The 26,261-nt window shown below is 39.3% G+C and overlaps 2 protein-coding genes across 3 annotated transcripts in view; both read right to left on the bottom strand.

The window, feature by feature from the left end:
* Positions 1-3,980: 3,980 nt before the first annotated feature.
* LOC147531783 (uncharacterized) lies at positions 3,981-7,088 on the bottom strand. The gene is given in 5 exon segments (XM_086649831.1): positions 3,981-4,025; positions 4,027-4,472; positions 4,542-5,555; positions 5,832-6,060; positions 6,136-7,088. Coding segments are annotated over 5 exon segments (2,643 nt in total). The 5' UTR covers positions 7,045-7,088.
* An 11,179-nt stretch (positions 7,089-18,267) lies between these two features.
* The window catches only part of LOC147531782 (beta-amyrin synthase 1-like), a 50,028-nt gene continuing 42,034 nt past the window's right edge, over positions 18,268-26,261 (bottom strand). The window contains exons 18-19 of one of the 2 annotated variants that reach the window (XM_086651101.1): positions 24,903-24,974; positions 18,268-18,490 (exon numbers count right to left, since the gene is read on the bottom strand). In XM_086651101.1, the coding sequence (XP_086507227.1) occupies positions 18,380-18,490; positions 24,903-24,974 (183 nt within the window). In that variant the 3' untranslated portion in view covers positions 18,268-18,379. The remainder of the gene's footprint in view (positions 18,491-24,902; positions 24,975-26,261) is intronic. The other variant, XM_086651102.1, reaches the window with a different exon arrangement.

Raw genomic sequence — 26,261 nt, 5'->3', positions numbered from 1 at the left:
AGCGATCCAAATGTGGCATTTTAACGCCACATCAAACATCCCCAAACTTAGAATTTGCTAGTCCTCGAGCAAACAAACTTAAAGTAAAATCCTAACTCACTTTCGGAGGAATCCCGATTGCATTTAACATATGCAACAAGCCGTTAAACCCCTAGGTTACCCAAGAGGACGAGTTTTGTCTCGTGAGGGTTTGCAGTGAATATACCCACAAAATTCAAAAATCAAAAATGCAAAAGGGTCTAAATATGACGTAGACTAGAAATGTTCATCCGGTAGATTTTCGAAAGTTAATAGAAATGAAATCTAAATCAATCGAACCATACAAACACTAAAAATCTTTTCACTAGTAATCAAGACTCGAAGTGCACATGACCAGCCAATATAAGTATCATTTCGGTTCTTAAAAGACAAGACCTCGATTACCGTCTCGATACATTTCGCCTCGACTACTGCCTCACGGTCATACACTCAAATATCAAAGTCACTCAAGAATGGTTCACTCTACGTGTTAGTATGAATATGAAGGAAAACTAAACACATGAAAAAGACGGACTAAAATTTTGTGGACGACTGATCTCAAAGAAGGAAACAACCACTAATATGGAATGGGGAAGCTAACCAACTCTTCTCACCTGATCTACTATCTAACAATGCTTCCTAGAGGTCGATAGACACTAATGATGATGTGACTAGAACTCCTGAGAACTCGACGTCTTCAAATCTTCAAGAACTACTTCAAGGGATAAACACTTTTTTTTTTCTTGCATTTTTCATTTTTTCATTTTTTTTTTTTTCTTTCGCTACTGACTTTGGTAATACATACTTTCTTCACATTATTCTTTCCTTGGGTAAAATTCTATTCACTTTACTTCATGCCTTATTCTCAGGGTTCTAAACAATGATGGTATTCCTATCTTCCTCTAGTTGACACTGTTTTCAAGTTTCTCAGACTACAAGAGAAGGTCTGCATTCCTGATGACATCCCTAATGGTTGTAAAATTTGAACTCAAGAGATCAACTGAGTTCTAAGGAATACTGCGAGGTTGAGTAGCTCTTCATTCTACTCAGAATTAGCTCAGAAGAGATCACTCAAAACAAAAAGAAAGGCTCAGAATCTCACATGGGTTAAGTCTCCACTAATGATTGATTAAGTTCTCTTAGAAAAGTCTACTCTTCACCTATCTAATACTCACATGGCTAGTGCACAGACAACTTCAAGACTCGAAATTCATGGAAAAACCTTTAGCAAAAGCATAGTACAACCAACTAGACTCTATAACTATTAACAAGAAAAACAACTAAACTCCCGTTTCTAATCCAAAAATAAAAAAATTTTGAACCCTTTTGAATTTTTGAAATAAGGACTAAAAATTCAATCCCCCATCCCCAAACTTAAACCGAACATTGTCCTCAATGTTCTGAAGACTATGCAAAATAACAGGATTAGGGAAAGATGTTACCAGATTCAGAAGTCCTATGCATGGGTTGCCTCCCAGAAAGCGCTAAGTTTAACGTCTTCAGCCAGACGAAACTGATCATAGCGGATCAGTTTTGATAGACAGGATCTTCGATAGGAACGTCCTCTGTATCGGTCAACATCTCTAAAAATGGTTTCAGCCGTTGTCCATTCACTTTGGACACACTACCATTTCTGTCTTCAATGTCAACCGCACCATAAGGATACACAAACTTGACCGTGAAAGGCCCTGTTCATCTAGAACGGAGTTTACCAGGAAATAAATGCAAACGTGTGTTATATAATAAAACTTTCTGACCCGGTGAAAATGTTTTTCTTAAAATAATTTTATCATGCAACATTTTCATCTTATGTTTATATAACCTAGCACTCTCATATGCATCATTTCTCAACTCCTCCAACTCACTTAGTTGCAACTTTCTCTCTATACCCGCCTTGTCAAGCGAAAAATTCAATTGCTTGATAGCCCAATATGCTCTATGCTCTAACTCAACGGGTAAGTGGCATGCTCTGCCATACACTAGTCTATATGGAGACATTCCAATAGGGGTCTTAAACGCTGTACGGTAAGCCCATAGTGCATCGGTTAGTCGTAAAGACCAATCCTTCCTATTGGTGTTAACCGTTTTCTCCAGAATGCGTTTAATCTCCCTATTCGATACCTCGACTTGACCACTAGTCTGTGGATGATATGGGGTAGACACTTTATGGGTAATACCATATTTATTCATTAAAAGCTCAAACTGCCTATTACAAAAGTGTGTGCCCCCGTCACTAATAATTGCCCGCGGTGTACCAAAACGTGAAAGTATGTTTTCCTTCAAGAAAGTGATCACAACTTTGTGATCATTCGTTTTGCAAGCAACCGCCTCTATCCACTTAGACACATAGTCAACTGCCACTAGGATGTACAGATTTCCAAATGAATTTGGGAAGGGACCCATGAAATCGATGCCCCACACATCGAAGACCTCAACTACCAGAATAGGATTAAGGGGCATCATATTCCTACGTGAAATGCTTCCCAACTTTTGGCATCGTTCACATGCCAAACAATATGCATGGGTATCCTTAAATATAGACGGCCAGTAAAAACCACATTGTAGAATTTTGGCAGCCGTCTTTTTACTACTAAAATGCCCTCCACATGCATGATCATGACAAAAGGAGATGATTTTCAATTGTTCCTCATCAGGAACACATCTCCTAATGATCTGATCGGGACAATACTTGAATAAGTATGGGTCGTCCCAGAAGAACCGTTTCACCTCAGATAAAAATTTATCACGATCTTGCTTGGTCCAGTGTTTGGGTATTTGACCAGTAGCAAGATAGTTCACTATATCAGCAAACCAAGGTAATCGGGAGACACTAAAGAGTTGCTCATCAGGAAAGCTCTCTCTCATGGGTAACTTGTCTTTGAGAGACTCGACCACAAGTCTAGACAAGTGGTCTGCTACTAAATTTTCGGAACCCTTTTTGTCCCGAATCTCTATGTCAAATTCCTGTAGCAGCAGTATCCATCTAATCAGCCTAGGTTTTGCATCCTTTTTAGAAAGGAGGTATTTTAATGCAGCATGATCAGAGAATATAATGACCTTAGACCCAACGAGATATGATCTGAACTTCTCTAAGGCATACACTACAGCTAACAACTCTTTTTCAGTGGTAGAGTAGTTTAGCTGTGCATCATTCAACGTCTTACTGGCATAGTATATAACGTGAAGAAGTTTATTCTCACGTTGACCTAACACGACTCCAATGGCATAATCAGATGCATCACACATGATCTCAAATGGAGTACTCCAGTTGGGAGGTTAAACAATAGGGGCGGATGTAAGCATAAGTTTCAGTTTTTCAAAGGCTTCTAAGCAAGGACCGTCAAAGAAAAATTTGTTCTCTTTTGCCAAAAGATTACAAAGAGGTCTAGATATCTTGCTGAAATCTTTGATAAACCGCCGATAAAATCCAGCATGTCCTAAGAACGATCGAATATCTTTGACCGTTTTAGGGACTGGGAGGCTTTTTATCAACTCAACTTTTGCTTTATCTACTTCAATGCCCTTTTCAGAAATGACATGCCCTAAAACTATTCCTGAGCGAACCATAAAGTGACATTTCTCCCAATTAAGAACTAAGTTCTTCTCTTTGCATCGAACCAACACGAGTGTGAGGTGATGCAGACATTGATCGAATGATGAGCCAAAGACTGAAAAATCATCCATAAAGACCTCGAGAAACCTCTCTACCATATCTGAAAATATGCTCATCATACATCTTTGAAAAGTGGCGGGTGCATTACACAACCCAAAAGGCATCCGACGATAAGCATAAGTTCCAAATGGACAGGTAAAAGTGGTTTTCTCTTGGTCTTCAGGGGCTATAGGAATCTGATTATAGCCAGAATAGCCATCTAAGAAACAGTAGTAGCTATGCCCAGCTAGTCTCTCTAACATCTGATCAATGAAAGGAAGAGGAAAATGGTCTTTCCTCGTGACCGTGTTCAATTTCCTGTAGTCAACACAAACACGCCACCCAGTGGTCATCCTGGTGGGTATTAACTCATTTGCTTCGTTCTTGACTACAGTAATGCCTGATTTCTTGGGTACAGTGTGAACAGGACTGACCCAAGTACTATCTGAAATAGGGTATATGATACCCGCACCTAATAATTTCAGGACTTCAGCTCTAACTACCTCCTTCATGTGAGGGTTAAGTCTACGTTGCATTTCCCTTGACGGTTTAGCATCCTCCTCTAGGTAGATATGGTGCATGCAAACAGAAGGACTTATACCCTTTAAATCTGATATTGACCACCCTAAGGCCTCTTTGTGGTTTCTAAGGACATCTAACAGTCTACTCTCCTGTTCTTTTTCTAACTCAGAAGCAATAATGACAGGTAGAGTTTCAGATGGGCCTAGAAACGAATACTTTAAATTGTCGGGCAAGGGTTTCAATTCTAAGGAAGGTGGTTTTTCTGTGGATGTATACAACTCTGGGATAGATGGACCACAGGACTCATTGGTAGATGATAGTTGATTTGTCTCTAAAGTTGGCGAGTCAATTGGCTTAGACAAAATGAGGGGTTCAACTTTCGCTTTCCACTTATCAGTATCCAGTAATGGGGTAGAATCCAGCAAAGCATTTACCTCATTGATACTTCCCTCCTCATCAAAGTCTAAGCCAAAATGAGCCAACAGTGTTTCTAAGGGATCCTCGGATAAAGTTTCAGGTAAAGAATCCTGAACAAACATATCTATCAGATTCAACTCGGTAAAATCCTCAACATCATCTGGAAAAAGTCCAGCTTTATAGATGTTCATCTCCACAGTCATGTTTCCAAAAGACAATTTTAAGAGTCCACTCCTACAATATATGACAGCATCAGATGTGGCTAAGAATGGTCGTCCTAAAATGACTGGAATCTGACTCTGGGTATCACGAACAGGGTCGGTATCCAAGATGATGAAATCTACAGGAAAGATGAATTCACCGACCTTTATTAAAACATCTTCCACTATTCCACGTGGTCGTCTAATAGACCGATCCGCCAACTGGAGAACTATAGGAGTGGGTTTTATTTCTCCTAAACCTAACTGTAAGTACACCGAGTAAGGAAGAAGGTTAACACTAGCACCTAGATCTAATAATGCTCGTTCGATCTCATGTTCTCCTATGGTGCATGGTAATGTAGGACTTCCTGGGTCTTTGTACTTAGATGGAAGGGTTTGTTGGATAATAGAACTCACTTGATTAGTCAAGAAGACTTTCTTATGCACGTTCATCTTACGCTTTTTAGTACATATGTCTTTAAGGAATTTAGCGTAAGACGGGATCTGTTTAATGGCATCTAATAATGGAATGTTAATACTAACCTGCTTGAACATTTCCATTATCTCCTCAAACTGAGACTTCTTCTTAGGTTCTACCAGACGCTGAGGATAAGGGGATCTAGGGACATATGGCTTAGGTACAATGGGCAGGTTTTCAGACTCAGGAGCCTTCACAGGCTCTTTACTAGGGGTACTAGTTGGTAAGGTTGGTGGTTCAGAGTTTTGTTCATTATCTTTGGGAACTCCTACCTTATTGTCAATTTCCGTACCACTTCTAAGGGTGGTTATTGCATTGGCCTGGTCCATAGACATTTTTCCCTTCGGGTTTGGCTCTGGTTGACTAGGAAATATACCCTGTTCTCTCTGCCTAAGGGCTTCTGTAAGTTGACCTACCTCGGTTCTTAGACTAGATATAGTCTGGTTGGTCTGTTGTGCAAACTCCATTTGGGCCTTAGCTAGCTGCTTCATGGTTTCCTCTAAAGACTCCTTGTTCTGAGAAGGATATTGGGTACTAGATTGACCCTGGTTTTGAGCATAAGGATTCCTAGGAGCATTAAACCCAGGAGGGTTCATTGAACTACTAATCTGGCCCTGACCCTGACCCTTTGACCAAGAAAAATTGGGGTGATTTCTCCAACCCGGATTATAAGTGTTCGAATAAGGATCATATTTCTGACGGTTATCTTGCCTAGAGTTTAGATAAAGAGCGTTAGCATGCTCTTTCTCGTCAGGAACAAAAAATAGGGTACACTTATTTCCAGTATGTGATGGGTCTCCACAGACCGAGCACGGATAAGAGATGGATTCATTTCCAACACTCATGACTTGAGTGGGATCCTCCCTGAATGCTTTAGGCTGACCAAGTTCTAGGGCTTCTATCCTTCTCGTTATGGCGGCGAGTTTAAGATCTGACTCATCAACTCTATAGATGCCAGCTTTATTCGGAGTAGGATTAGCCCTAGTAGGAGGTCCTCTAGAAGTTTCCCATTGCTGGGATTTCTCAGCTAGATCTTCTAGAAAAGCCATGCAATCATCGGCGGATTTATGAGTAAAACCGCCACCACAGAATGATTCTACCATGGATGTAGTTGGGTAATTTAGTCCGTCATAGAGAATCTGGACTAGTCTTATCTTTTCAAAACCATGGTGTGGACACTGTAGTAAGATTTCTTTAAATCTCTCAAGATATTTATAGAGAGATTCGTCTTCTTGCTGCACAAAACTGTTAAGACTTTGCCTTAAAGAGGTAGTTTTGTGTTTCGAGAAGAATTTCAGCAGGAATGCACTGCTCAATTCTTCCCATGTAGTAATGGAATGGGGTTGTAAGGCATACAACCAAGATTTTGCTTTCTCCTTCAGTGAGAAAGGGAACAACCTAAGTCTCAATATTTCGTCAGGCATATTGGGGAAATTCATAGTCCCACAGATTTCTTCGAAATCCCTAACATGGTAGTAGGGATTCTCGTTCTCAACCCCACGGAAAACAGGGAGCATTTGAATAGTGCTTGGTTTCAACTCGAATTGAGTCGTGCATTGGGGTAACTGTATGCATGACGGTTGACACGTTCTAGTGGGATTCATGTAATCCCTGAGTGTCATAGGCTGATTTCCATCCCTGGCTTGGTTTAGATTCTCACCCATAGTGTCACTCAAAGAGAGATTCGCTAAAAGATTACTTAAATGTGCTTCTCTACTGATGAAACGACATCTCTTATCACGATATCTTTTGGGCATAAACTAGAGCCCAACGACCAAGGATATTCGAACCAAAGAATCACTACGAGGAACCTATAGGAAAGCAAACACAAACAGTCTGACTCCACCAAGCAACCTAAACAAAATCTAGACAATAGACAGGTTTGTTAGATTCACCCTACAAATCTAGACAGCTCCTACTTCTCCACAACACTTGATCTTTGACTGTTTATAAAGGTTACTCGACCAGAGTAGTCGGTAGACAATTCTCCAGGAAGACAACCAACGATGAACGTTGTGATAGTCGTCTTCCTTCGGCAAACGTTTCCTCTTCTCGAGGCGGCCTTTTTGACAAAAATTGTTTACAAACTTTCCTCTGAGAATGCCTAGATAAAAGTCAATTTCCCGAGTTGTTTTTGAAGGGTCTTATGAGCTCGATACCTTAGGGGCTGATGTCTAAATAATATTTTAGCTTTTTAAGTGAGGTTTGGGTTCGTGAATGTTGTTACCTATGTGGGCAAGAGAACGGTGATGAAATCCGTTTCTTATCTTGTAACTGGGTTAGTGCCCTTACTAGAATGATTACACTAAACAGTTCGGTCAAAGCAATTAGGCACACGAATTCACACCAAAAACCCACTGACAGGAGATTCGTGGGTGTTCAAGAAATTTACCTCCCGTTCAAGACGGGCGATGACCTTTGTAGATGACCCGTGAATGTTCCGACCCCAGGTTCCGTTTTGATTTTCGGTTACAATTTAATTAAGCCCTCCAAATTAGGGTCAAAACTTTAAAACCAAAAATAAAAAGAAAGTCTCTCTCTCACCAAAAATAAAAATAAAAAATAACAAAAATTGTAAATTCTTCTTTTTGAGCTCCTCTCCTTGTTGCGTCTTCTCCTTTGCTGCTTAGTGTTTTTCTACACCAAAAACGGAAAAGCAAGTAAAAGTGTCCAAAAATATAAACTTACTAAAAAAATAGAAATAAAATTAGATTAAATTTAAACTAAGTCCCCGGCAGCGGCGCCAAAAACTTGATGGGCCTAAAAGGTTACCCTAAAAGGGCTCCACCCGCAAGTATACGGGCGTCAAGTAATAGTCCCGGTAAGACCGGTTCGTTCCTTAGAGACTAAGTTAAACTAAATTCTAACCTTAAAACTATTGAGATTTAAAATTGGTTTGATGGGGATAAAATAAAAATATAACATAAAACTCAAGAAAAATAAATAAACAAAGAAATAAGTCGGTATTCAGAAAAAGGGAACCTAGGGTTTTCGAATCCGTTTTCCTAACAATTCTAAGGACAAATTAATTTTGGTCTAATTCGATAGTTCTTTGTATAACTCAGATTTTCAGTCCATGAACGGTCTAAAAACCCGGAAGATATTATCGTTAAAATAATAAAAACTGTAATAAATTTATCATTAAAATAATTATTAAAACTTCATCTAAAACCCTAGATATAAAGGACTTAGCTACTCATGCTAGAAACGATAAATATTTGAAGTAATAGAAGAAAAAAAAAAAAAAAAAAAACTTACTTTTCTGCGCTTTTCCCACCAAACAGACCCTTAAGGAATTGATTTCCTTCTGTTTTTCCTGGACATCTGCCAAACGCACCCTCTGGGAAAACGATTTTCTCGTCTTCCCGGAAATATTTTCCTCTCTGGAAATTTATTTTCTCACCTTCTTCAACCTCCTGTTTCTCTCACTTTAATCTCTCTATCTATGTTATTTCTTGCTCTCTCACTAAACAGGAAACAACAAAAAGAAAGAGAAAATCGAAAATCAAATTAATTTCAAAACGAAACTGAGTTTCTGTTCTTCTCTCTCTCTACAATAATTCAGCTCTCTTAATCTCTCTGTCTCTCTACAATCTCTTTCTCTTTCTTTCTCTGTAAAACTCTCTATCTCTTTGTAATCTCTCTATCTCTCACAAATAAAGAAACCACAATTAAAGAGATAAAACAAAAACAAAGAAATCGAAATATAAAGATGGTGATGATCTCGGTTCTCCCTCTTTCTCTCTCTACTTTTCTGTTCTGAAACCGATACCCAAAACCGTGATGATACCTCCTGTTTTATAGACCCAACTCTCCTTCCTTAAATTCGAATCAATCTTCCCATGATATTAGAGAAAATCTCTTTCTCTCTCTATCTCTTCTCGGGTCTCTCTCTTCTGTTTCGATTCTCCCTATATCTCCTTCTCTCTCTGTTTCTATTTAAATTTGAGAAGATAAGGGAGGGAGAGAGAATCACGTACGGTTCTGTTTGAAAAAGATGGGAGATTCGGTGCTTCGCGGCTGGATGAAGAAAGGTGTAACGGCTCAGATCACGTCAGCGAGAATGCTCTCATCCGTTTGATGCACTCGGGTACACACAAATACACTGCTTCAAGAAACACGGTATCAAAGACGTTAGAAATCCTGGGAGCCGTCCCACTGTACCCGAATGTAGCCCGCGTCTCTTCTGGTCCGTGCGATCGTTTCCTGGATGCATGCCATGTGTCCATCTTGTCATTTAGTCCACCAAGTTTGACCCGAACTTTGACCTTCTCTATTTTATTGATCCGGACTCCGATTTGACTTCCGTTTTCGCCTACGGGCTCGTCTTGGACTCTACTTTCCATCCGAACACTAATCTTGACCAAGAAGTTAGAATCAACAAATGACCAAAATGCCCCTAGTCTGTATTCTTTCCGACTTTATCCGTTTTGCACGCGTAACTCTGTAAAAAAGTACCTGAACATAAAAGAGAGTAATTCGTGAGAGTAACTGCTCTAGAGAGACTAACTCGTCTAAATTAAGATACTCAGATGGGACATTTCCATGTCTCATCAATACACTGATTTCAAACAAGGCCAACCACGCTTCGCCAAAATACTCTAAGTTTGGGCCATGCCATACACAAGCAGGTATAATCTAAACCGTCTATAATGGGTAATATCCTTATGGACAGAAAGAGGCAAATAATATAAACTATCTATAAAGGGCGATACCCTTATGGATAAAAGAAGCATTCATCGGCAGAGCTCCACCCCAGCAGAACAACTAAGTCCGCATAAAAAACACTGGGCAAACTCGTCTGGCCTTGAACGATGAGTCTGCCTTTAAAAAGCGTGCCTCGATCAGAGCACCAGCTCCGCCTCATTACAATTCTACGATCAAAAGCACTCGGCGTGTAAGCCTTGCCTAGATCTGTAGCCCTGCTCTACAAGCCCGCCTTAACTACAGCAGGCTTTATTATAAGTCTACGATCAAAAAGCACTCGGCGTATAAGCCTTGCCTTGATCAGTAGCCCTACTCTATAATCCTGCCTCGATTTGAGTAGATTTTATTAAGTGTGCGTCAAGGGCACTCGGCGTATAAGCCTTGCCTTAACCGACAACCCTGCATCATAATGTGCCTCGCCAAGAGCACCTGATCCATCTCGCCAAGAGCTCTGGGACTGCCTCATTGAAAATTCACGCCAGGACCACCCGAACTATCGGTAGTCCCACTTCATGAGCTCACCTCAACTATAAGGTAGACATCAAGCAACCTTAGGCAAACTAGTCTGACTTTCGACTAACAGCCTTCGCCAAAAATACATGACGTCGCCTCACCAACTCTCACCTGACGTGTTAACATCACTCAGCAAGGTAGACAAGAAAGGGACAACACTTGGAAAGAGATAAACAAAGACTCACACGTCCTCCTTACACAAAAAGCTCAAAAAAGACAGTACTTGAAAAGAAACGAGGATGCACACGTCCTCCCAACACAAAAAGTTTCAAGAGTACAAAGTTAAAAGAACGAGCAGTTAAAGAGAAGGGTCGCATGCGTCTAAGGCTTATGACCTCCCCGACTCGAACTGCCACTATGGAAGTGAGCGTTCCTTTGGCGCTCTGCCACGATCTCTTTATCCCGTTCTTGCCACATCTGGACGAGGCTTCTATCCCAATTGCTTGCCAGACCACATCTGGACGAGGCTTTAGTAGCCAGAATGGAATCGTCGGAGACTTGGGCCATTCCTTCCCGTAGCTCCTCCACCATTTGAGTTTGCACTCCTAACTCAAGTCTGGCTGCGTCACGTTCTTGAAGAGCGGCATCCCTCCCTCGAATGGAAATATCTCGCTCGCGAACATATTCAGTGGCCTGTAATTCCACTTGAGACAAAGACTGAGTTAACTGAGCGTCCCTAGCCTCGCTAAGCGCTAGTTCCCTCCTCGTGCTAAGAGAAGCAACAAATGCCTACAAAAAAGGGGGGAACAAAATAAGATAGAATCTTAAAAACTCGTGCAAATAAAATAAACATTGTACCTGCATATTCAGTTGAGCACCCATATCTGCGGTCATACTAGGTCCCAAGTCACGAAACTTCTCCATATCACTAGAGAGAAACGAATCCCCAATATTATTAACAGACGACGGATCTTCTATGACGAAGGTCGATTGAGGTAGCGCCCACATAACCGACCCGTCGGGACGATGAGCCTTCCATAGCACACTGGGCTGCGCTGCAAATCCCATCTCTTGAGAAACATGAACCACCGGTTGCGGTATGGAACCCACCATGGGGGGGGGGTGAGGCGACACGCGCCCTTCGTCACTTGGTCGACCCATCTTCTTTTTCTCGCGTCGTCGAGAAACCTCCTCAGCACTCAAGGGACTAAACTCGAAACCCTTACCTAATTCTTTACCTATCCCCCTCATAGCGCTGAATATACCTCTAAAACCTGAGGACTTCTCCCCCGAACTGGAGGAATTATTAGAAGACTCGCTAACGACGTCCGGAGAAACTGAATCTGAAAGAACTCTTTTGTGGACCTTCAGAAGTTCACCTTAACAAGTGTATATTCACTAAGTAAGAATCTCTAGTCTCTTTTATCTTCAGAAAGCGAAAGAATCCGCCTGAGAACATCAACCGATCCTTGGGAATGTAGTCGCTCGTTGCATGGACCAACGATGGTTGCCAAAACAAGATAAAGATTATCAAGGGAAAAGTAGTTGACAATATATGCCAGTAATATACACAAGCTACTTACATCCACCCTGCCACTCGAAAGGAATTTCAGGTGACCCACCTAGCACGGAGGCACCCTTAGCAAAAAAATACTTATGTTTCCATTGACGATCGGCAGAAGGAAGGCGGGCAATCAGAGGTTGCTGCTTACGCCTCATCCTAAGTCCGTATCGACCCTCCTCATGGTCGTGCTTCTTTAAGACGTAATATTGGGCGACATCCGACAGCGTCAAATTAATTTTCTCAAGACGACACAAGACCTCTAACGCCATAAAAGTTCTCCACACATTTGGCATCAATTGAGCCAGAGCTATTCGGTAATAAGAGAAGTAACTACGCACAATATCCGGGATAGGAAAACGAAACCCAAAACTAAACGGGAGTTCATTAAAAGCTACCCAAGGGGCGGAGTTACTAGTAACAAGCTCACCAGGTCCGGGCTCTACCAAGTCAGGGGCATTGTTTAAATATCAAATGGTAACTATGTCAACCTCCTTTAACTTGGAAAGAGGATTCTCTCCTAAACCCGTCTTGGACTTACAACCGGAAGATCCCGCTACGAGTGAACGAGAATTCATCTTTTGAGTTAATATCGAAAAGTATCAAGCACAAACTTAACTTAAAGAAGATAAGACAATGGTTTCTTCTCCCTACAACAAGAAAATCATATGTTTAAGGGCGTGGTCACGACAGTCAAAATCTAGCGGGTGGCGATGAAGAAAACTTACCTGGAAAGTCCAAGAAAATGAAGAAGATTAAGAAAATCCCACAAAGTTGCTATCACCTGGAAAGTCTAGAGGTACTTAAGAAAGAAAGAAGGGAAGACATTCCTTCTTATAAAGGAGGAGAGAGTAAAGATGGACAACCACATCCAACTACCCAAGGTAAAATTAATGGAATTGTCATTTGTGCAGGCTAAGTTGTAGGCCAAACAAGAGGTAACCTTCCCAAAACTAGTGGTTTCTTACAAACCAAAACTATGTTGTTGACTACACAAAAGGTGACATTCCCAAGATTAATGTTCATCCAACTACCTAAGGTAATAAAGGAGTTCACTTACCAAATAGCTACAAGACAAAAGTTATGGGGAAGAGTCAAGTGACCAACAGATGGTCAAAGCAATTTTTATATACAGGGTAAAAAAAAAACAAGCCCTTTAGCACGCTTGACCTCGGGTCAACTGTCGCTGACCGCGCAGTCGACCCGTGGTCAGCGCGCGAGTCAACTATCGCTGACCACGCAGTTGACCTGTGGTCAGCGCGCGGGTCAGCACACGCTGACCAGGGTCACGCGCGTGACCCCGGGTCAACAGTCACTAACCGCGCAGTTGACCTGTGGTTAGCACGCGCGTGACCCCGGGTCAACACGCGCTGACTGCGCAGTTGACCACGGGTCAGCTACGCGATCAACAGCATGCTGACCGGGATCACACACCTAACCCCGGGTCAACATGTGCTGACCGCACAATTGACGGTCAGCCTATGCTACCTTGCTCCTTCGCCTACCTTTCCCAACCTATGTTGATCTGTGCCCCGCGACCATCTCCAACCGTCAATCCCAACTTGTCTGGGTCAGCCAACTTCTTGTCGGTCAAATGTTTTCTACAAAACACTTTGGCCACGTTATTTTGTCACGAGGCTAACACTTTTTCTGAAGCTTTATAGTGATGACTCATACCGCTCCCACTAGAAATATTCGCAAATTTCTACAGAAGCAGCAGATCGCTCTGACAAAAGCTTATCGATCTCCAAACGTCTTCGACTCACAAAAAGCGACACTTATCGCTACCGCAATTGTAACGGGATCGAATTCCGAATCAGTCTCTACGACTCTGAAAAACTACTCTCTAAGCCTCCGCACTCCGTCGACTTAGACAGTGGAGGACAAATTGTATGGGCCAAAATACGTCAGCAAGGGCGCCCCCAGAAATCCTCGATTGGGCTTACGCGGCGACCAAGCCCATGAATTATTGACCAATGGGCCCGACCCATTTATCTTCAGGCATCCTGAAGCGACGTTAAAGTACGGGAGTATATCCAGCTCTGGGTAAAGAGGTCCGTCCTCACTCCTTCAACAGACCAAAATACAGAAATGCAACAGCTCTGGATATAAGAGGTCCGTCCTCTCCTCCTCAGCTGACCTCTCTTCGTATTTCCGTTGGGGAAGCGTTACGGTCATTCAAGATGACAATATCCCCAATATATCCGTTGGATGGGAGTTGCGATATCCCCATTCATGGTAATAACTCCGTGCGTTACCATACTCAAGACAACAACTCACTACCAGGTGACGGTTGACCAAAACGGACAGTTGACCACAAAACTCTACGTAAGGGTCAACTGGTAATCGACTACGGCATTCAACTACGGGTAACAACACTCGAAATCCAAATTCACTTGCAATCAGCTAACCACCTATTTTCTCTCTTATATCAATCATCCAAACCTTTGGCAGGCAACCAACGCTTGCTACTACCATCATCTCCTCACCTGCTGAAAGAAGACGAGCGATCATTTTCTCTCCTAAACGATCACCTGCTCAAGGAAGATGGGTGATCTTTTTCTGTCCTAATGACCTGACAACCAAGGAAGGACGACCAGACGTTCGTTCATTTCTCTCTCCACACGACTAAGGGGTGCAGGCGCTTTAATTTGCTCGACGACCAGAGAACTACGGCAGGCATACACTTGGTTGTTTCACCTTTTCTCCCAACGACCGACTTGATCAATCAGCATATCTAACTTCATAGCTCCAACTCTAGTTTACAGTTCTTATTTACTCTTTGCCAAGCTTACTGACTTGACCGTCGGAGCCCCCTTAGGCCGGCACCATCCTGGTGTCCCCTAAGATCTCACGTTCACGTGCGTTGCTGTTTCTTTTGTCACAGGTTAAGCCCAAAGACGTTGTCGGTGCCTGCATAATTATTAACATGTGGAGGTCCGACTTCCGGTCAACGACCCGGTCTCGGCTGACTTCTTGACCCGGTCTCCGCTGACTTCTTGACCCGCGAATTCTTACCACCACCTTGATGAGGGGGGATGACATTGTGAACAGGGGATGGTGGGGGTGCAAGCAACTGGGGAGGTTTAGAAAGTAAGGTGAGAGAGTCTTCCATTCTAGTTTCCATGGCTTCTAAGTTGGAGTCATCCTCATCCTCTGAGGAATTAACAAATATAGGACAACTATTAAGAGGATGATCAACAATACGACAGAGTTGGCAAATGGCCCCTGGAAACTTTTGATAGCTGATTTTGATCTCTTTCTCTCCATCAGAGAAGATGGGGTTGATCACAGCCAATAAAGGTGAACGAACATCATATAGAAAATGAACACTAACCGTATTGTTGTTAACCCTACCAAAATTTCTAGGCTTGATGTCTATGATTTTCCCCATGCAGCCAAAAATGAAATCAAAGTCTTCCCTATTTTGGAGAGATTGAGGAACCTTAAAGAGACTGCATCTCATAGGTTCAAAGAACAGATCTTCAGTTGAATCAATAAGAGGAAACTCAACCTCTTGGAGAACTAACATCATCCCTCGAAGGATCCAAGGGCGAACGAAGTTGAGGGCATCAAGGATAAATTGACTTTTAGGTTTGATTAAAAACGTGTTCACAGGTCCTTGAGTAGGGTAGTAGTCACAATCTCGGAAGAATTTAGATTGAGGGTAAAGCATTCTCTTGATAAAAGTTAAACCTACATCTTATGGACAAACCCATCTACCAATGAAACCCGAGTTGATAGGTTGAAGTTCTTGTCTAGATGAGGGTTTGGTAAACTTAAGAGTGAGTTTTCCACGAGCGGAAAGGGAATATTGAGAAGCCATGTTTAGAATAGTAACAAGGAAAATAATGAGGTAGGAGCGAAAGGTGAAGAAGAAGACGAAGGAACCCTGGATTAAATAGGGAGGAGGAGGCAGAAAGGAGACGAAAAGATTCAGCCAAAAGAACATCATTACTCGACATGCAAGGGGTTTGGGAATCCACTACACCTCAGAGCCGTCTACTCACCTGAAACGGTTGAGACCGGCGACATCCTAGAGAGTGATAGAGAAGAAGAAAAAACTCAAGAGATAGAGAGAGAGACAAACCAGCTAAAGCCGTTCAAAAACAACTAAATCCTGAATAGAAAAAAGGAGAAGAAAGCTTACGTGTTGTAATTACCTGATTACTTGTCTTGGACTTGGGGTTCATTGAACCTCGAGCAGAAATCCGACGTGATTTACCCCTAATCCCAAGATTTTTCTGCTCGAGAAGCCAAGATTCGCGTGCTTAACTAAAGATTTAAGTTGTCGTTTATGGAGATTACGGTGGAGGTGGTTGTGGAACTATTAATTGCTGTTAGGGTTGATTACTATGATGCATTAATGGAAGAATAAAAACTGGAAGGTTTTGGAAATTAGGGTTTTCTCGGAGATGGAAAGGAAAGTGTAGAGGGTGCACTGCTGACGTCACTGTGCTCTCCACCACTACATCCCCCATCTTTATCCACAACTACCACCACCCTCATCTTTTAACTCATCTTTCTCGAAGAAATCCGTAACAACTCCAAAAAGATCTCGAAATATATCAAGAAAACCTAAAGAAGGAATTTACAAAAATGTGAACATTGCAAAATTGGAAATTGAGATAAAACTTGGGGCCAAAATGGAAATTCAAACACAATTGGAGGCTAAAATGATCGGTTGGTAACAATTTGGGGCAATACAAAGTTAACCATTTCAAGAATCCAGTTTGACATGATATATGGATTTGAAATCTCGTTTGAGTATTTTTCTGAACTTCCCTTCTATATCAGATTTCAAATCGAATTTTGAGAGTTGGTAAAAGTGGATTGAAGGGCCAAAAAAACACCAGTAATTAACCCTCAAGTCTCATGAAAATATGAGTATGGAGTCCAAACATACAATTTAATTGGCAAAAAGTCCACAAGTCACAATCATAATATAAATGAAGTCTAAATGTATAGTGATTGTATGTGTCATTTAATACTTTTTTTCAATTATATGTATATTAGAATCAACTTCATTTTTTCCCACAAGATTGGGCAAAAAAATCCATCCCATGTCTACAAATTGGGCGGTAGATATAGTTTGCTCCTAAAAAGTAGATTTGGCAATAGGTTATGGACAACTATTTATGTAGTAGATAGTTCATATTCTATTAGGAATGTGAGATTTCTAGAGAGAAAGAGCAACCTAAAAACGAATATAATCATTTCGATTAGGAGATAAACAAAATTTTGTGAAACTATATATCAAAAGAGCCTTTCAAAGATTGTCAATATATTACTATAATGGACAAACGAATCCGTCAAACGAAAAAATTGAAATTGTTTAGGTACGTCTAACAGTTATTGTTCAAGAGAGAAACTACTAATGAAGCTTTATTTGATGATGATTTTCTTGATTTTTTTCTCGAATCAATCACTGTCTTGCGGAAAATTGAATTAATGATGAACTGATGATAAAATCTTACCTTTAATGGTTAGTCAAAGTGTTGAAAGCTTGTCAAAAAGAAATGGAAGAAGACATTTATTTTGATACCCTACTTCGAATTTATTTTATGTTTTTTTTGTTGAGAAATTTATTTTATGCTTAGAACGTATTATGAAAAATTATATCGTGTTGTCCTTGTTCATAACGTACTATTTCTGTTCATCACGCATAATGACGAGAAAAAATGGTTTGGGAAGAAAATCGAATTTATATTCATCACGCATAATAACGTACTATTTCATTTCAGCACGCATATTTCTGTTCACAACGTATAATTAGAATTAGGGAATTCACATGATTTCACAAGCGGTGAGGCATTTTTGTCCGAAAAAATCGACTTTGCACGTCCCATCAATTATGGGTTTTTTTCACAAATAATTTTGCCTAAAACTAAGATTAGTCTAAATGTATGTATTTTTGCTGAGCGGGGACCAATTGCCGATTTCGTGACATACAATAGATTCCAGGACCTTTTTTACTTTTTCCATTCTTCTTATTTTGAAATAGTTTTCGCTATGAGCATGGGACATGTTGTAAAGGTGAAGAATTGGTTCTTCTCAAAACTATGATGCAGCTCTTATAAGGATACTACCAAATTATGTATATTAGATTTACCTTATTCTATCTCTTGCAGGCTCGCCTCAAAGATGTCGAATTTCAAATATAATTCTGGACCCTGGTTTTGCAATTTTAACCACTTTTCATCTCGAAATTTTCAAAATGTGTGATATGCAGAAGGATCTTAATTCAAATAATAGATTATGAGGAAAATGAAGTAAATATCCATTACTATATGTTGATACTATAGAAATTCGTAGCTCCTTAACTAAGGTGATCTATTCTCTTAAGATATTACATAAAGTTCTCATTTATATCAATGATTTCTTAAGATTTGACTGTATTCTCCAAGAGCCCACAACGGGAAAATGTTTCTAAATGCTGCATAGTGCAACATACAGTTCTTCATAAAAACTCCAGTTATTTCCTGTCAACAAACATTAGAATAAATAACCAAACAATAGAAGAAATCATTCAACAAAGACCAACATTCATCATGTACAACCGGACTCCAACTACTTATTATTTTTCTCACATTGGCCTTAAGGTAGTGTTTATTTTTCCTCTTAAATGTCGAATTTAAAATCTCACTCGATGTACAAATCAACTTTAGTATGGTTCCAAATTACTTGCTTTCATTCGTGATGTCGAACTCGTCTGAATCGCTAATCTAGGTTGATTTTGAATTCCATTTTATAGATACAATCCAAATCGAGACTATGATAACATACAAGCACCACTAATGTGGGAAAGGCTGATGCAGTGAAAGGGTTAGGAAAACGGACTGACAGGAAAGGGCCACGCATAAAGTGGCTTAAAACTCACCCGAAAATCGGCATATGATTGATCGGTTTTGCCCGACCTACTCACCCGCCCTACCACCCGTATGTCAACCTAGTCTAATCTGACGACTGTATAGTATGCCTCTTCAGGATTATATCCCAGTCGTTGGATATAAAAGAACGTCTACCCAAAACCCTAACTGATGCCCCTGTACCACCATTATACAACCAGTTTACCTTTTCATTCCAAACCCTAATCTCCCCAAAAAATGATTGAGGACTTCCCCATATACTCCCCGACATACTACTCCATTGTTGAAGTGGCTAATGGGAGAAGGGGTAGTTTAGTCTTTTCATAGTATTTTCATATTCTGATAGACTAAAACACCCTTGGCCCTATTAGAGGGAGTACAACATGGAGTGTACGGTGGAGTCCCCCTATCAGCTCTGAATCTCCTCACACCTTCTATTCGCTCTTCTTCTGTTCATCATCTTCAAACTTTTTGCACAAATCCTAGTTCTTATGGTTCACGAGTCTTTGTGACTACAGGAAAGTTTTTTCTTTATACTATCAACATTAAAAAAATTCGATGATATCTCACTTCTCTGGGTTCAATTGTTGTATTTCAATTATTTTACGAAAATGAAGTTGAAGCTTCATATCAAAATGTTGATGATGGTTAGATGAAATGTTTCGTTCATGGGGTTAGGTCGATTCGGTTAAATTTTTCAAAGATAGTTGTTATATATCATTATTCTCTTTTCTCGGTCAAATAAATTTGTCTGTGATATGTTTGATCGACCACATTTAAAACTTTGATGTGTTCGATGAAGTTGATGAAAAAAAAATCTGACTTGAGTATATGTTTGATCAAACAAATCAGACAATTTGTTAAATTTTGTTTTTTTGGGTATAACATGTAATTCTTTGTTTTGGATTAATCTCTCTCTAGTTGTTTTGATCAATCACAAAAGAATATTGTGACTAAACAAAAGAGACCTTGTGTGTTACTATAAATATTATATGTGTTTTCACTCGACCATGTGAAGTTATTAGGGATATGCAAGTCCCTTCTTCTGATGGACTTAATTTGTTAAAGTGAAATTACCATCAACATATTATGTCTTTTAGTCAACACTTGGTTGCCCCAGTGGTTGATAGTGTTGACATAAACTCTAAAATCGTAGAGGTCCAAGGTTCGATTCTCGCAGGAGGTGGTATCCATGATTATTGAGTCGAGGTTGTTAAAGGAATAAATAATGTAATAAGTTTGTTGGGCTTTAGACTTGTTTCATGTTTTTTTAGCTTTAGGCCTCTTTCATTATTGGTTTAACTTAGGCGATTATCGTGCTTATCACATCTTCATGATGTATCAATGCCTTGTAACGACTAACGTAGATCGTAGTCGACTTCTCAAAAAAACATATTATGTCCTTTTTGTACAAAAGAAAACCTGATCATTTGGATTTACAATTATAAAAGCATTCATAAAGGAGAGGTAGGTGCCTTGGTGGACCTAGTTTATTCTTTAAGTAACTAAGGATATAGTCTATTGTTTCCTTGATATTTTCGTATGATATCCTGGTTTAACTTTAGGTTGATGTCCTAGAGACATGTAGCGGTGAGAACCGACATATCAATCTCTTGCGGGCATTGTTGAGGTTCCATATCGTTCACTCTTATCCGGTATTGATGTTTTCCCTTTTCCAGGTTCTCCAGTGGTAAAAGCTCTGAAGTCCTATAAGACATACATAATATATGTGGTTTGGGAAAACTTTACATTTGTTTTGGTTCTTAGCCTACATCAGCATAACCAAGAAAAAAATATTCAAATGGCTAAGTGTAATATATGTCGTCAAGTCCCAGAAATATTTGAGCTTAGAAGATTTTCCTAAAGGAATACCGAGATATACAAGCAAAGGGGAATTTCTATATCTTACACCCAAGAATGTTGCTAATATGTTGCAATAGCTCGTTATCACTATTAATACCAATAACGGATGATTTTTCTCTGTTAATCTTTAGCCCTGTAAAACAATCAAAGTTCAGCAGAATATTGTTATGAGTGTGAACCGGAGGAAGATCAGCTTGCAAGAAGATGATAATATCATCTGCAAACTGCAAATGTGAAATCTCACATCCATGATCTTTAACTGTTAACCCATGAAGATTATTGTAGTATAAAGCTTCTACCATGAATTTAGAGAAGATTTTACTGACTAGAATAAAGATAAAAGAAGACAAAGGATCTCCCTGCCTTAGTCCCTTGAAGCTTTTGAAAAAACATTCGCTTTGTCATAGAAAGTGAACTGAACTTTGTATCCATCTTCTCCACCTCCATTTAATCCCATAGAATCTAGAACACTGTCAATTGTGTCCCATCTAACATTTTCGAAGTCTTTTTGAATATCAATCCTAAAGATCAACCCTGAGAGCTTAGATTTAGTAATAGAATCGATAACATCAGACGATATTAGAATTGAGTCGAGGGTTTGGCAACAAAAGGACCTTGTGCATATGATGTAAGGTTGTTCAAAAATGGCTTTAATTTATTAGGAAGTACCTTATTGAAGATTTTATGTATGTCATTCATGAGACTTATGGGGTGGAAATCTTTTGGTTGACATGAGACCTCTTTTTGGGAATGAGGGTGATGAAAGTACAATTGTGTCTCCAGCCTATGAAGCCAATGTTGTTGAATTCAGTTACCATTTTGATAAAATCAGGCTTGATAATGTCCCAAGTTCTTTTGTAGAATTCATTTGTAAATCCTTGAGGACCAGGAGCTTTCCTTTTTTTTAAGGGCTTGATAACTGTAAGGATTTCTTTTAAACGAATAGGCTTCTCTAATAGATTGGAGTCTTCCTCTGAAAGTTTATCGAGTGTCGGGAGTGTAGATTATTGAGGAGAATGATAGGGAGGTAGGAAAAGAGTAGAGAAATAGTCGGCGAAGGATCTCGTTATGTCATCTGGTTCTGTAGTCATCCCATGATTTGTTTGGATTGTTCTTATTAATCCTTTCTTCTTCTTATGGTTAGCTATTAGGTGGTAGAATCTTGTGTTCTTGTCTCCATCTGCTATCCAATTTAGTCTTAGCCCTTTGATGCCATTTTATTCAAGATCAGACACCACTTTGTTTGATTTAGTAATCAATGAATTTCTCTAACATTTCCTTCTCATTCAGATTTTTTGATTCTTTTATTGAATTGAATTTGGCAACTGCTGAATTGAGAATGTGGAATTGCTCTTCTAGCTTGTTGAGATTTTATCTGGCCCAATTCTTAAGAATGGGTTTCAGAACTTGAAGTTTCTTAGCAAAGGCAAAGCTAGCTTGGATTCTTAGTGCTCATTCTCAAGCCATTTGATTTTATGGACATCAAAGAATGATCTGAGATTGCACAAGTAAGCATATGGAGGGTGGTGTGAGGTAAGAAATCATTCCATTGTTGGTTTCTTAGTGGCCTGTCTATTCTGCTCATGGTTGGATTCTCCTGTCGGTCATCAGATTCTCCAATCATAGAAAAGCTACAGAAAAAGCTAGCTACTTGGAAATGTCAGTATCTTGCTAAAGGAGGAAGAATGGTTTTAATTAAAAGTATTATCTTTGTTATACCTTTGTATTACATCTCTCTCTTCTTCATGTCGGTATCTATTAGAAAATCCATTGATAAGATAATCAGAAACTTCTTTCAGGGATCCTCCTCTTACAAGAGAAAACACCACTGGGTGGCATGGTCAAACCTAAGTCTGAGAAAGAAACTTGGAGGTTTAGGCATTAAGAATATGGAGCTTATGAACAAAGTAGTCATAGGAAAATGGATTTGGCGATATGGTCAAGAACCTAACAGCTTTTGGAGAAGACCAATAGATTAAAAATACATAAGCTACTCTTTGTTATGGTTCCCCACAGATCAAAAAGCACCTAAGCACTCAGGCCCTTGGAAATCAATCACCAAAATTATCCCAAGTATCCAAAAATATAGAGATTAACAAAGGTAAGCACCTAAGTTTCTTGCTAGACAATTGGACCAAAAATGGGTCTTTCAATATTCGATTCCCAACTCTTCTTTGGTAGTGATTTTAGTGATGACTCTTGGAATATTCATCTCTCAGGACCCATTCGGAGTAACGAGGTTGAAAATCTTTCAACTCTTCTTAGTGAGACAACTCAAGCTTCAAGTTCTTTATACTCCACGATAGATAATCGGGTATGGATGCCCTCTAAACATGGTTTCTTTGTCAACTCCTTCTATAACTCCAACAACAATCCATGGCTCACGAAAGTTTAATTCAAAAATGGATTTGAAATAAATTCATCCCATCAAATGTGTCATTTCTTCTCTAGGTTGTTATTTTAGATGTTGTCCCAACCATGGATAGGTTGATAAAAAGAGGATCCATTATGCCAAATAGATGTTCTCTTTGTAAGTTAAACTGTGAAACCTCTTCTCATCTTTTTCTTCTTTGCCCATTCACAACTAAGGTTTGGGAATAAATATATCCTAATCGCACATTCTGGATTAATATCGATATCATTTCTTAAGTTCTTAGTGATTGGAAGGTTAAGAAGATTCATAAAGTGTTTTATTCAGTTGTGTATCCCTCAAGCCATCATATGGACAATCTGGTTAGAGAGAAACCACCGAGTTGTGGAGGAAGAAGACGAACTGAACAATCAATAGAGAATTCAATCGTCAAGGTGCAGAGCATAATTTAGTTTTCGGCCTCGAATCAGAATTGGATTAGCAATACTCACTTCAGTCAATTTGTTAATAATTGGGATGTTATGATCAGGCTCTAAGCTATTTCAAATGTAATCTTCTGTTTATTTTGTTGTTTCAGGGATGGTTAGCCTCCTTAGCTACCACCTTGATTTTCCTTGATCAATGAAACAATTTTGCCTTCTCTAAAAAATATATTTGTGGCCAAGTCAGAGATCTAAAAACAACTACTGGCATCGATCTCTCTCAATCATATATATATATATGTCAAAACAGACTTGGAAAGTAGACTCTTTTTAGTTCAAACAACTAAGAGCTAAACGTAATATTGTAAAGCTCATTATTCTTCGTGACTTGCCTTTTTAATTTGTAGAGAAACTCTATTTTTAGCATTACATTAATGATAGTTTTCATCCTAGATTTAAATCCTTATCAAGGGAACTACCAGGAATGATATGTTTAGATTGATGATCTTTAATGCTTCTGGACATACTGCCTTGGCCTTTGACATTTGTAATTCAAGCTAGAGAGTAAGTTATATGTCCCTGACAGCTTAATACGTTGATCAAAGTTGATGCATTCAAAAGAGAAATAACTCGTGCATTCTCTTAATAAGTTGTCTAATGATTGGATGATTTATGTAAATTAATCCCACTTTATGTCTCTATGCCGAGATTGGTTAAGTTGATGCCCCATTCGCAAGTAAAGGGCGAGCTGTTTTGTGTTTGTAGATGTTGCCGCATTTTGAATCTTTTCGTGCAAGGTGGAATAAAGGATTATTTAGTTTAAAGATATTCCCATGAAAGACAATTTAGAGTACAAAACTACCTCTGAAACAAGAAAGCCCGATTCAAAACTTTATGTGAGGCAAAATAGTTTGTTATCTTAGCACTTTGACCTTGATGTGAAGTAAATGTGGAATTTCACTAATCTTACGTTGAAAAAGATACTTTGGCTTATTGACACGTGACCAATAGTTTTTTGTCTTATTGATCTCCTCCATTTGATTTATTCTAAGTCGAAGCATTTCTTTGATGCAACCAGCTGCACTTTTGTATTTGATTATGTTATTTCAGTTATATTTTACATTATTTGGTTGATATTGGGATGGTTTTTCGTGACTATCGAAATAATGCTATATTCTCTGATATTATCTCGTAGACGGAAGCAAAATTTGTGGAAAATTGGGGGAACCCCATGTCCAATTTGGGATAGATGGAAATTTATATGATACTCCGTACACTTTAATCTTGCTTTGACCGCGCGACACATGTCAATTGTTGTTCTGCCTCATAATCTTTTGTCATAGTAAAATACGTTAGTTTGTGAGTACACCTCTACCATGAATGTTTTTACGTTTCCATCTTTTGTTTCCTCTGATGTTCGTATCTTTGAGCCTTCTGAGTCCTGTAATAGATGGGTGTTGTAGGAAAGTATTAGTAAAGCTCAAAGGGATCCTTTAGCATCTACTTCTGAAGAGATTTCTCGATATCACTCCGAACGTGAGCCTAATGTAGATAATCTTGAGGAGTTTGATATATTGAGTTAGTGGAGTGTGAATAAGAAATGATTTCTAGTTGTGTCCAGAATTTCCATCCATGTTTTTGTTGGGGTCCCTCCTTATAATTAAAGGACTCCTAGTTGGAATAGGATTTCCCTTATTCCTTGTTAGGGGAAAAAATAGAAACTTCTATTTTTTCAAGCCTAAAAAGGAATTCCTATTTCTATTGGTAAACCTCCTTATTTATTATTATAAATAGGGAATGAAAGGGAAGAGATTATACACAACAACATCCAGAACAAAGAGAAGTCAGAGAAAGAGAGATTTCTGAAGTGGTTCTTTCAAGAGAGATTGAAAGAGCAGAATATTGGTTTGAAGAAAAGAAGATTATTAATCTTGTGAAGCAATTTAGTTTGTGGTTATCTTCTTCAACCTTTAGGAATCTAGGATTTGTTCAAATCCTAAGGAGTAAGAGATTCTATTTCTTTGTTCAGTTTATCCACCATAAGTTTGGTGAAGAGTTGTATAACCCATTATTATCATATAGTGGAAGATTTCTGGACTAGGTCCCGTGGTTTTTTACCTTCTAGTTTGGAGGGGTTTTTTGCCACGTTAAATAATCTTGGTGTCTCTACTTTTACTTTCACATCGTTTATCTTCATATTCCTGAACAAGTTAATTAGGTTATTTTTCCTAACAAGTGGTATCAGAGCTAAGGTTAGATTTATTGTTCAGAAATATGGAAGTGAATACTAATCGCATGATTAGTTTAGATGGAGAAAACTATTTGATGTGGAAAGCAAAAATGGAAGATTTGTTATACTGCAAAGACCTAGCTGCACCCATTGAAAATCACGGTACAAAATCGATGAAGATAGATGAAGAAGACTGGAAGGTATTAGATCGTAAGGTTGTTTGATTTATTCGACAATGGGTAGAACCCAGTGTTTTTCATCATGTATCAACGGAGACTTCCGCTTATAGTTTATGGAGGAAATTAGAAGAATTGTATGATCAAAAGACAGCTGCCAAAAAGGCTTACTTGTTCAGAAAGCTAGGAAAATTACAATATAAAGAAGGAACCTCAATTGCTCAACACTTGAATGAGATGAAAAGTCTAGTAAACCAGCTTTCTGCAATGAAGTTAGTTTTGGATGATGAGTTGCAGGCCTTACTTCTTCTAAATTCTTTAC

This window comes from Eschscholzia californica, unplaced genomic scaffold (assembly GCF_041429995.1).
Source record: "Eschscholzia californica isolate CP2 unplaced genomic scaffold, dmEscCali1.0.p SCAF_6, whole genome shotgun sequence".
In the NCBI taxonomy this organism is placed as follows: Eukaryota; Viridiplantae; Streptophyta; class Magnoliopsida; order Ranunculales; family Papaveraceae; genus Eschscholzia; species Eschscholzia californica.
This window is presented reverse-complemented; position numbering and strand designations above follow the sequence as displayed.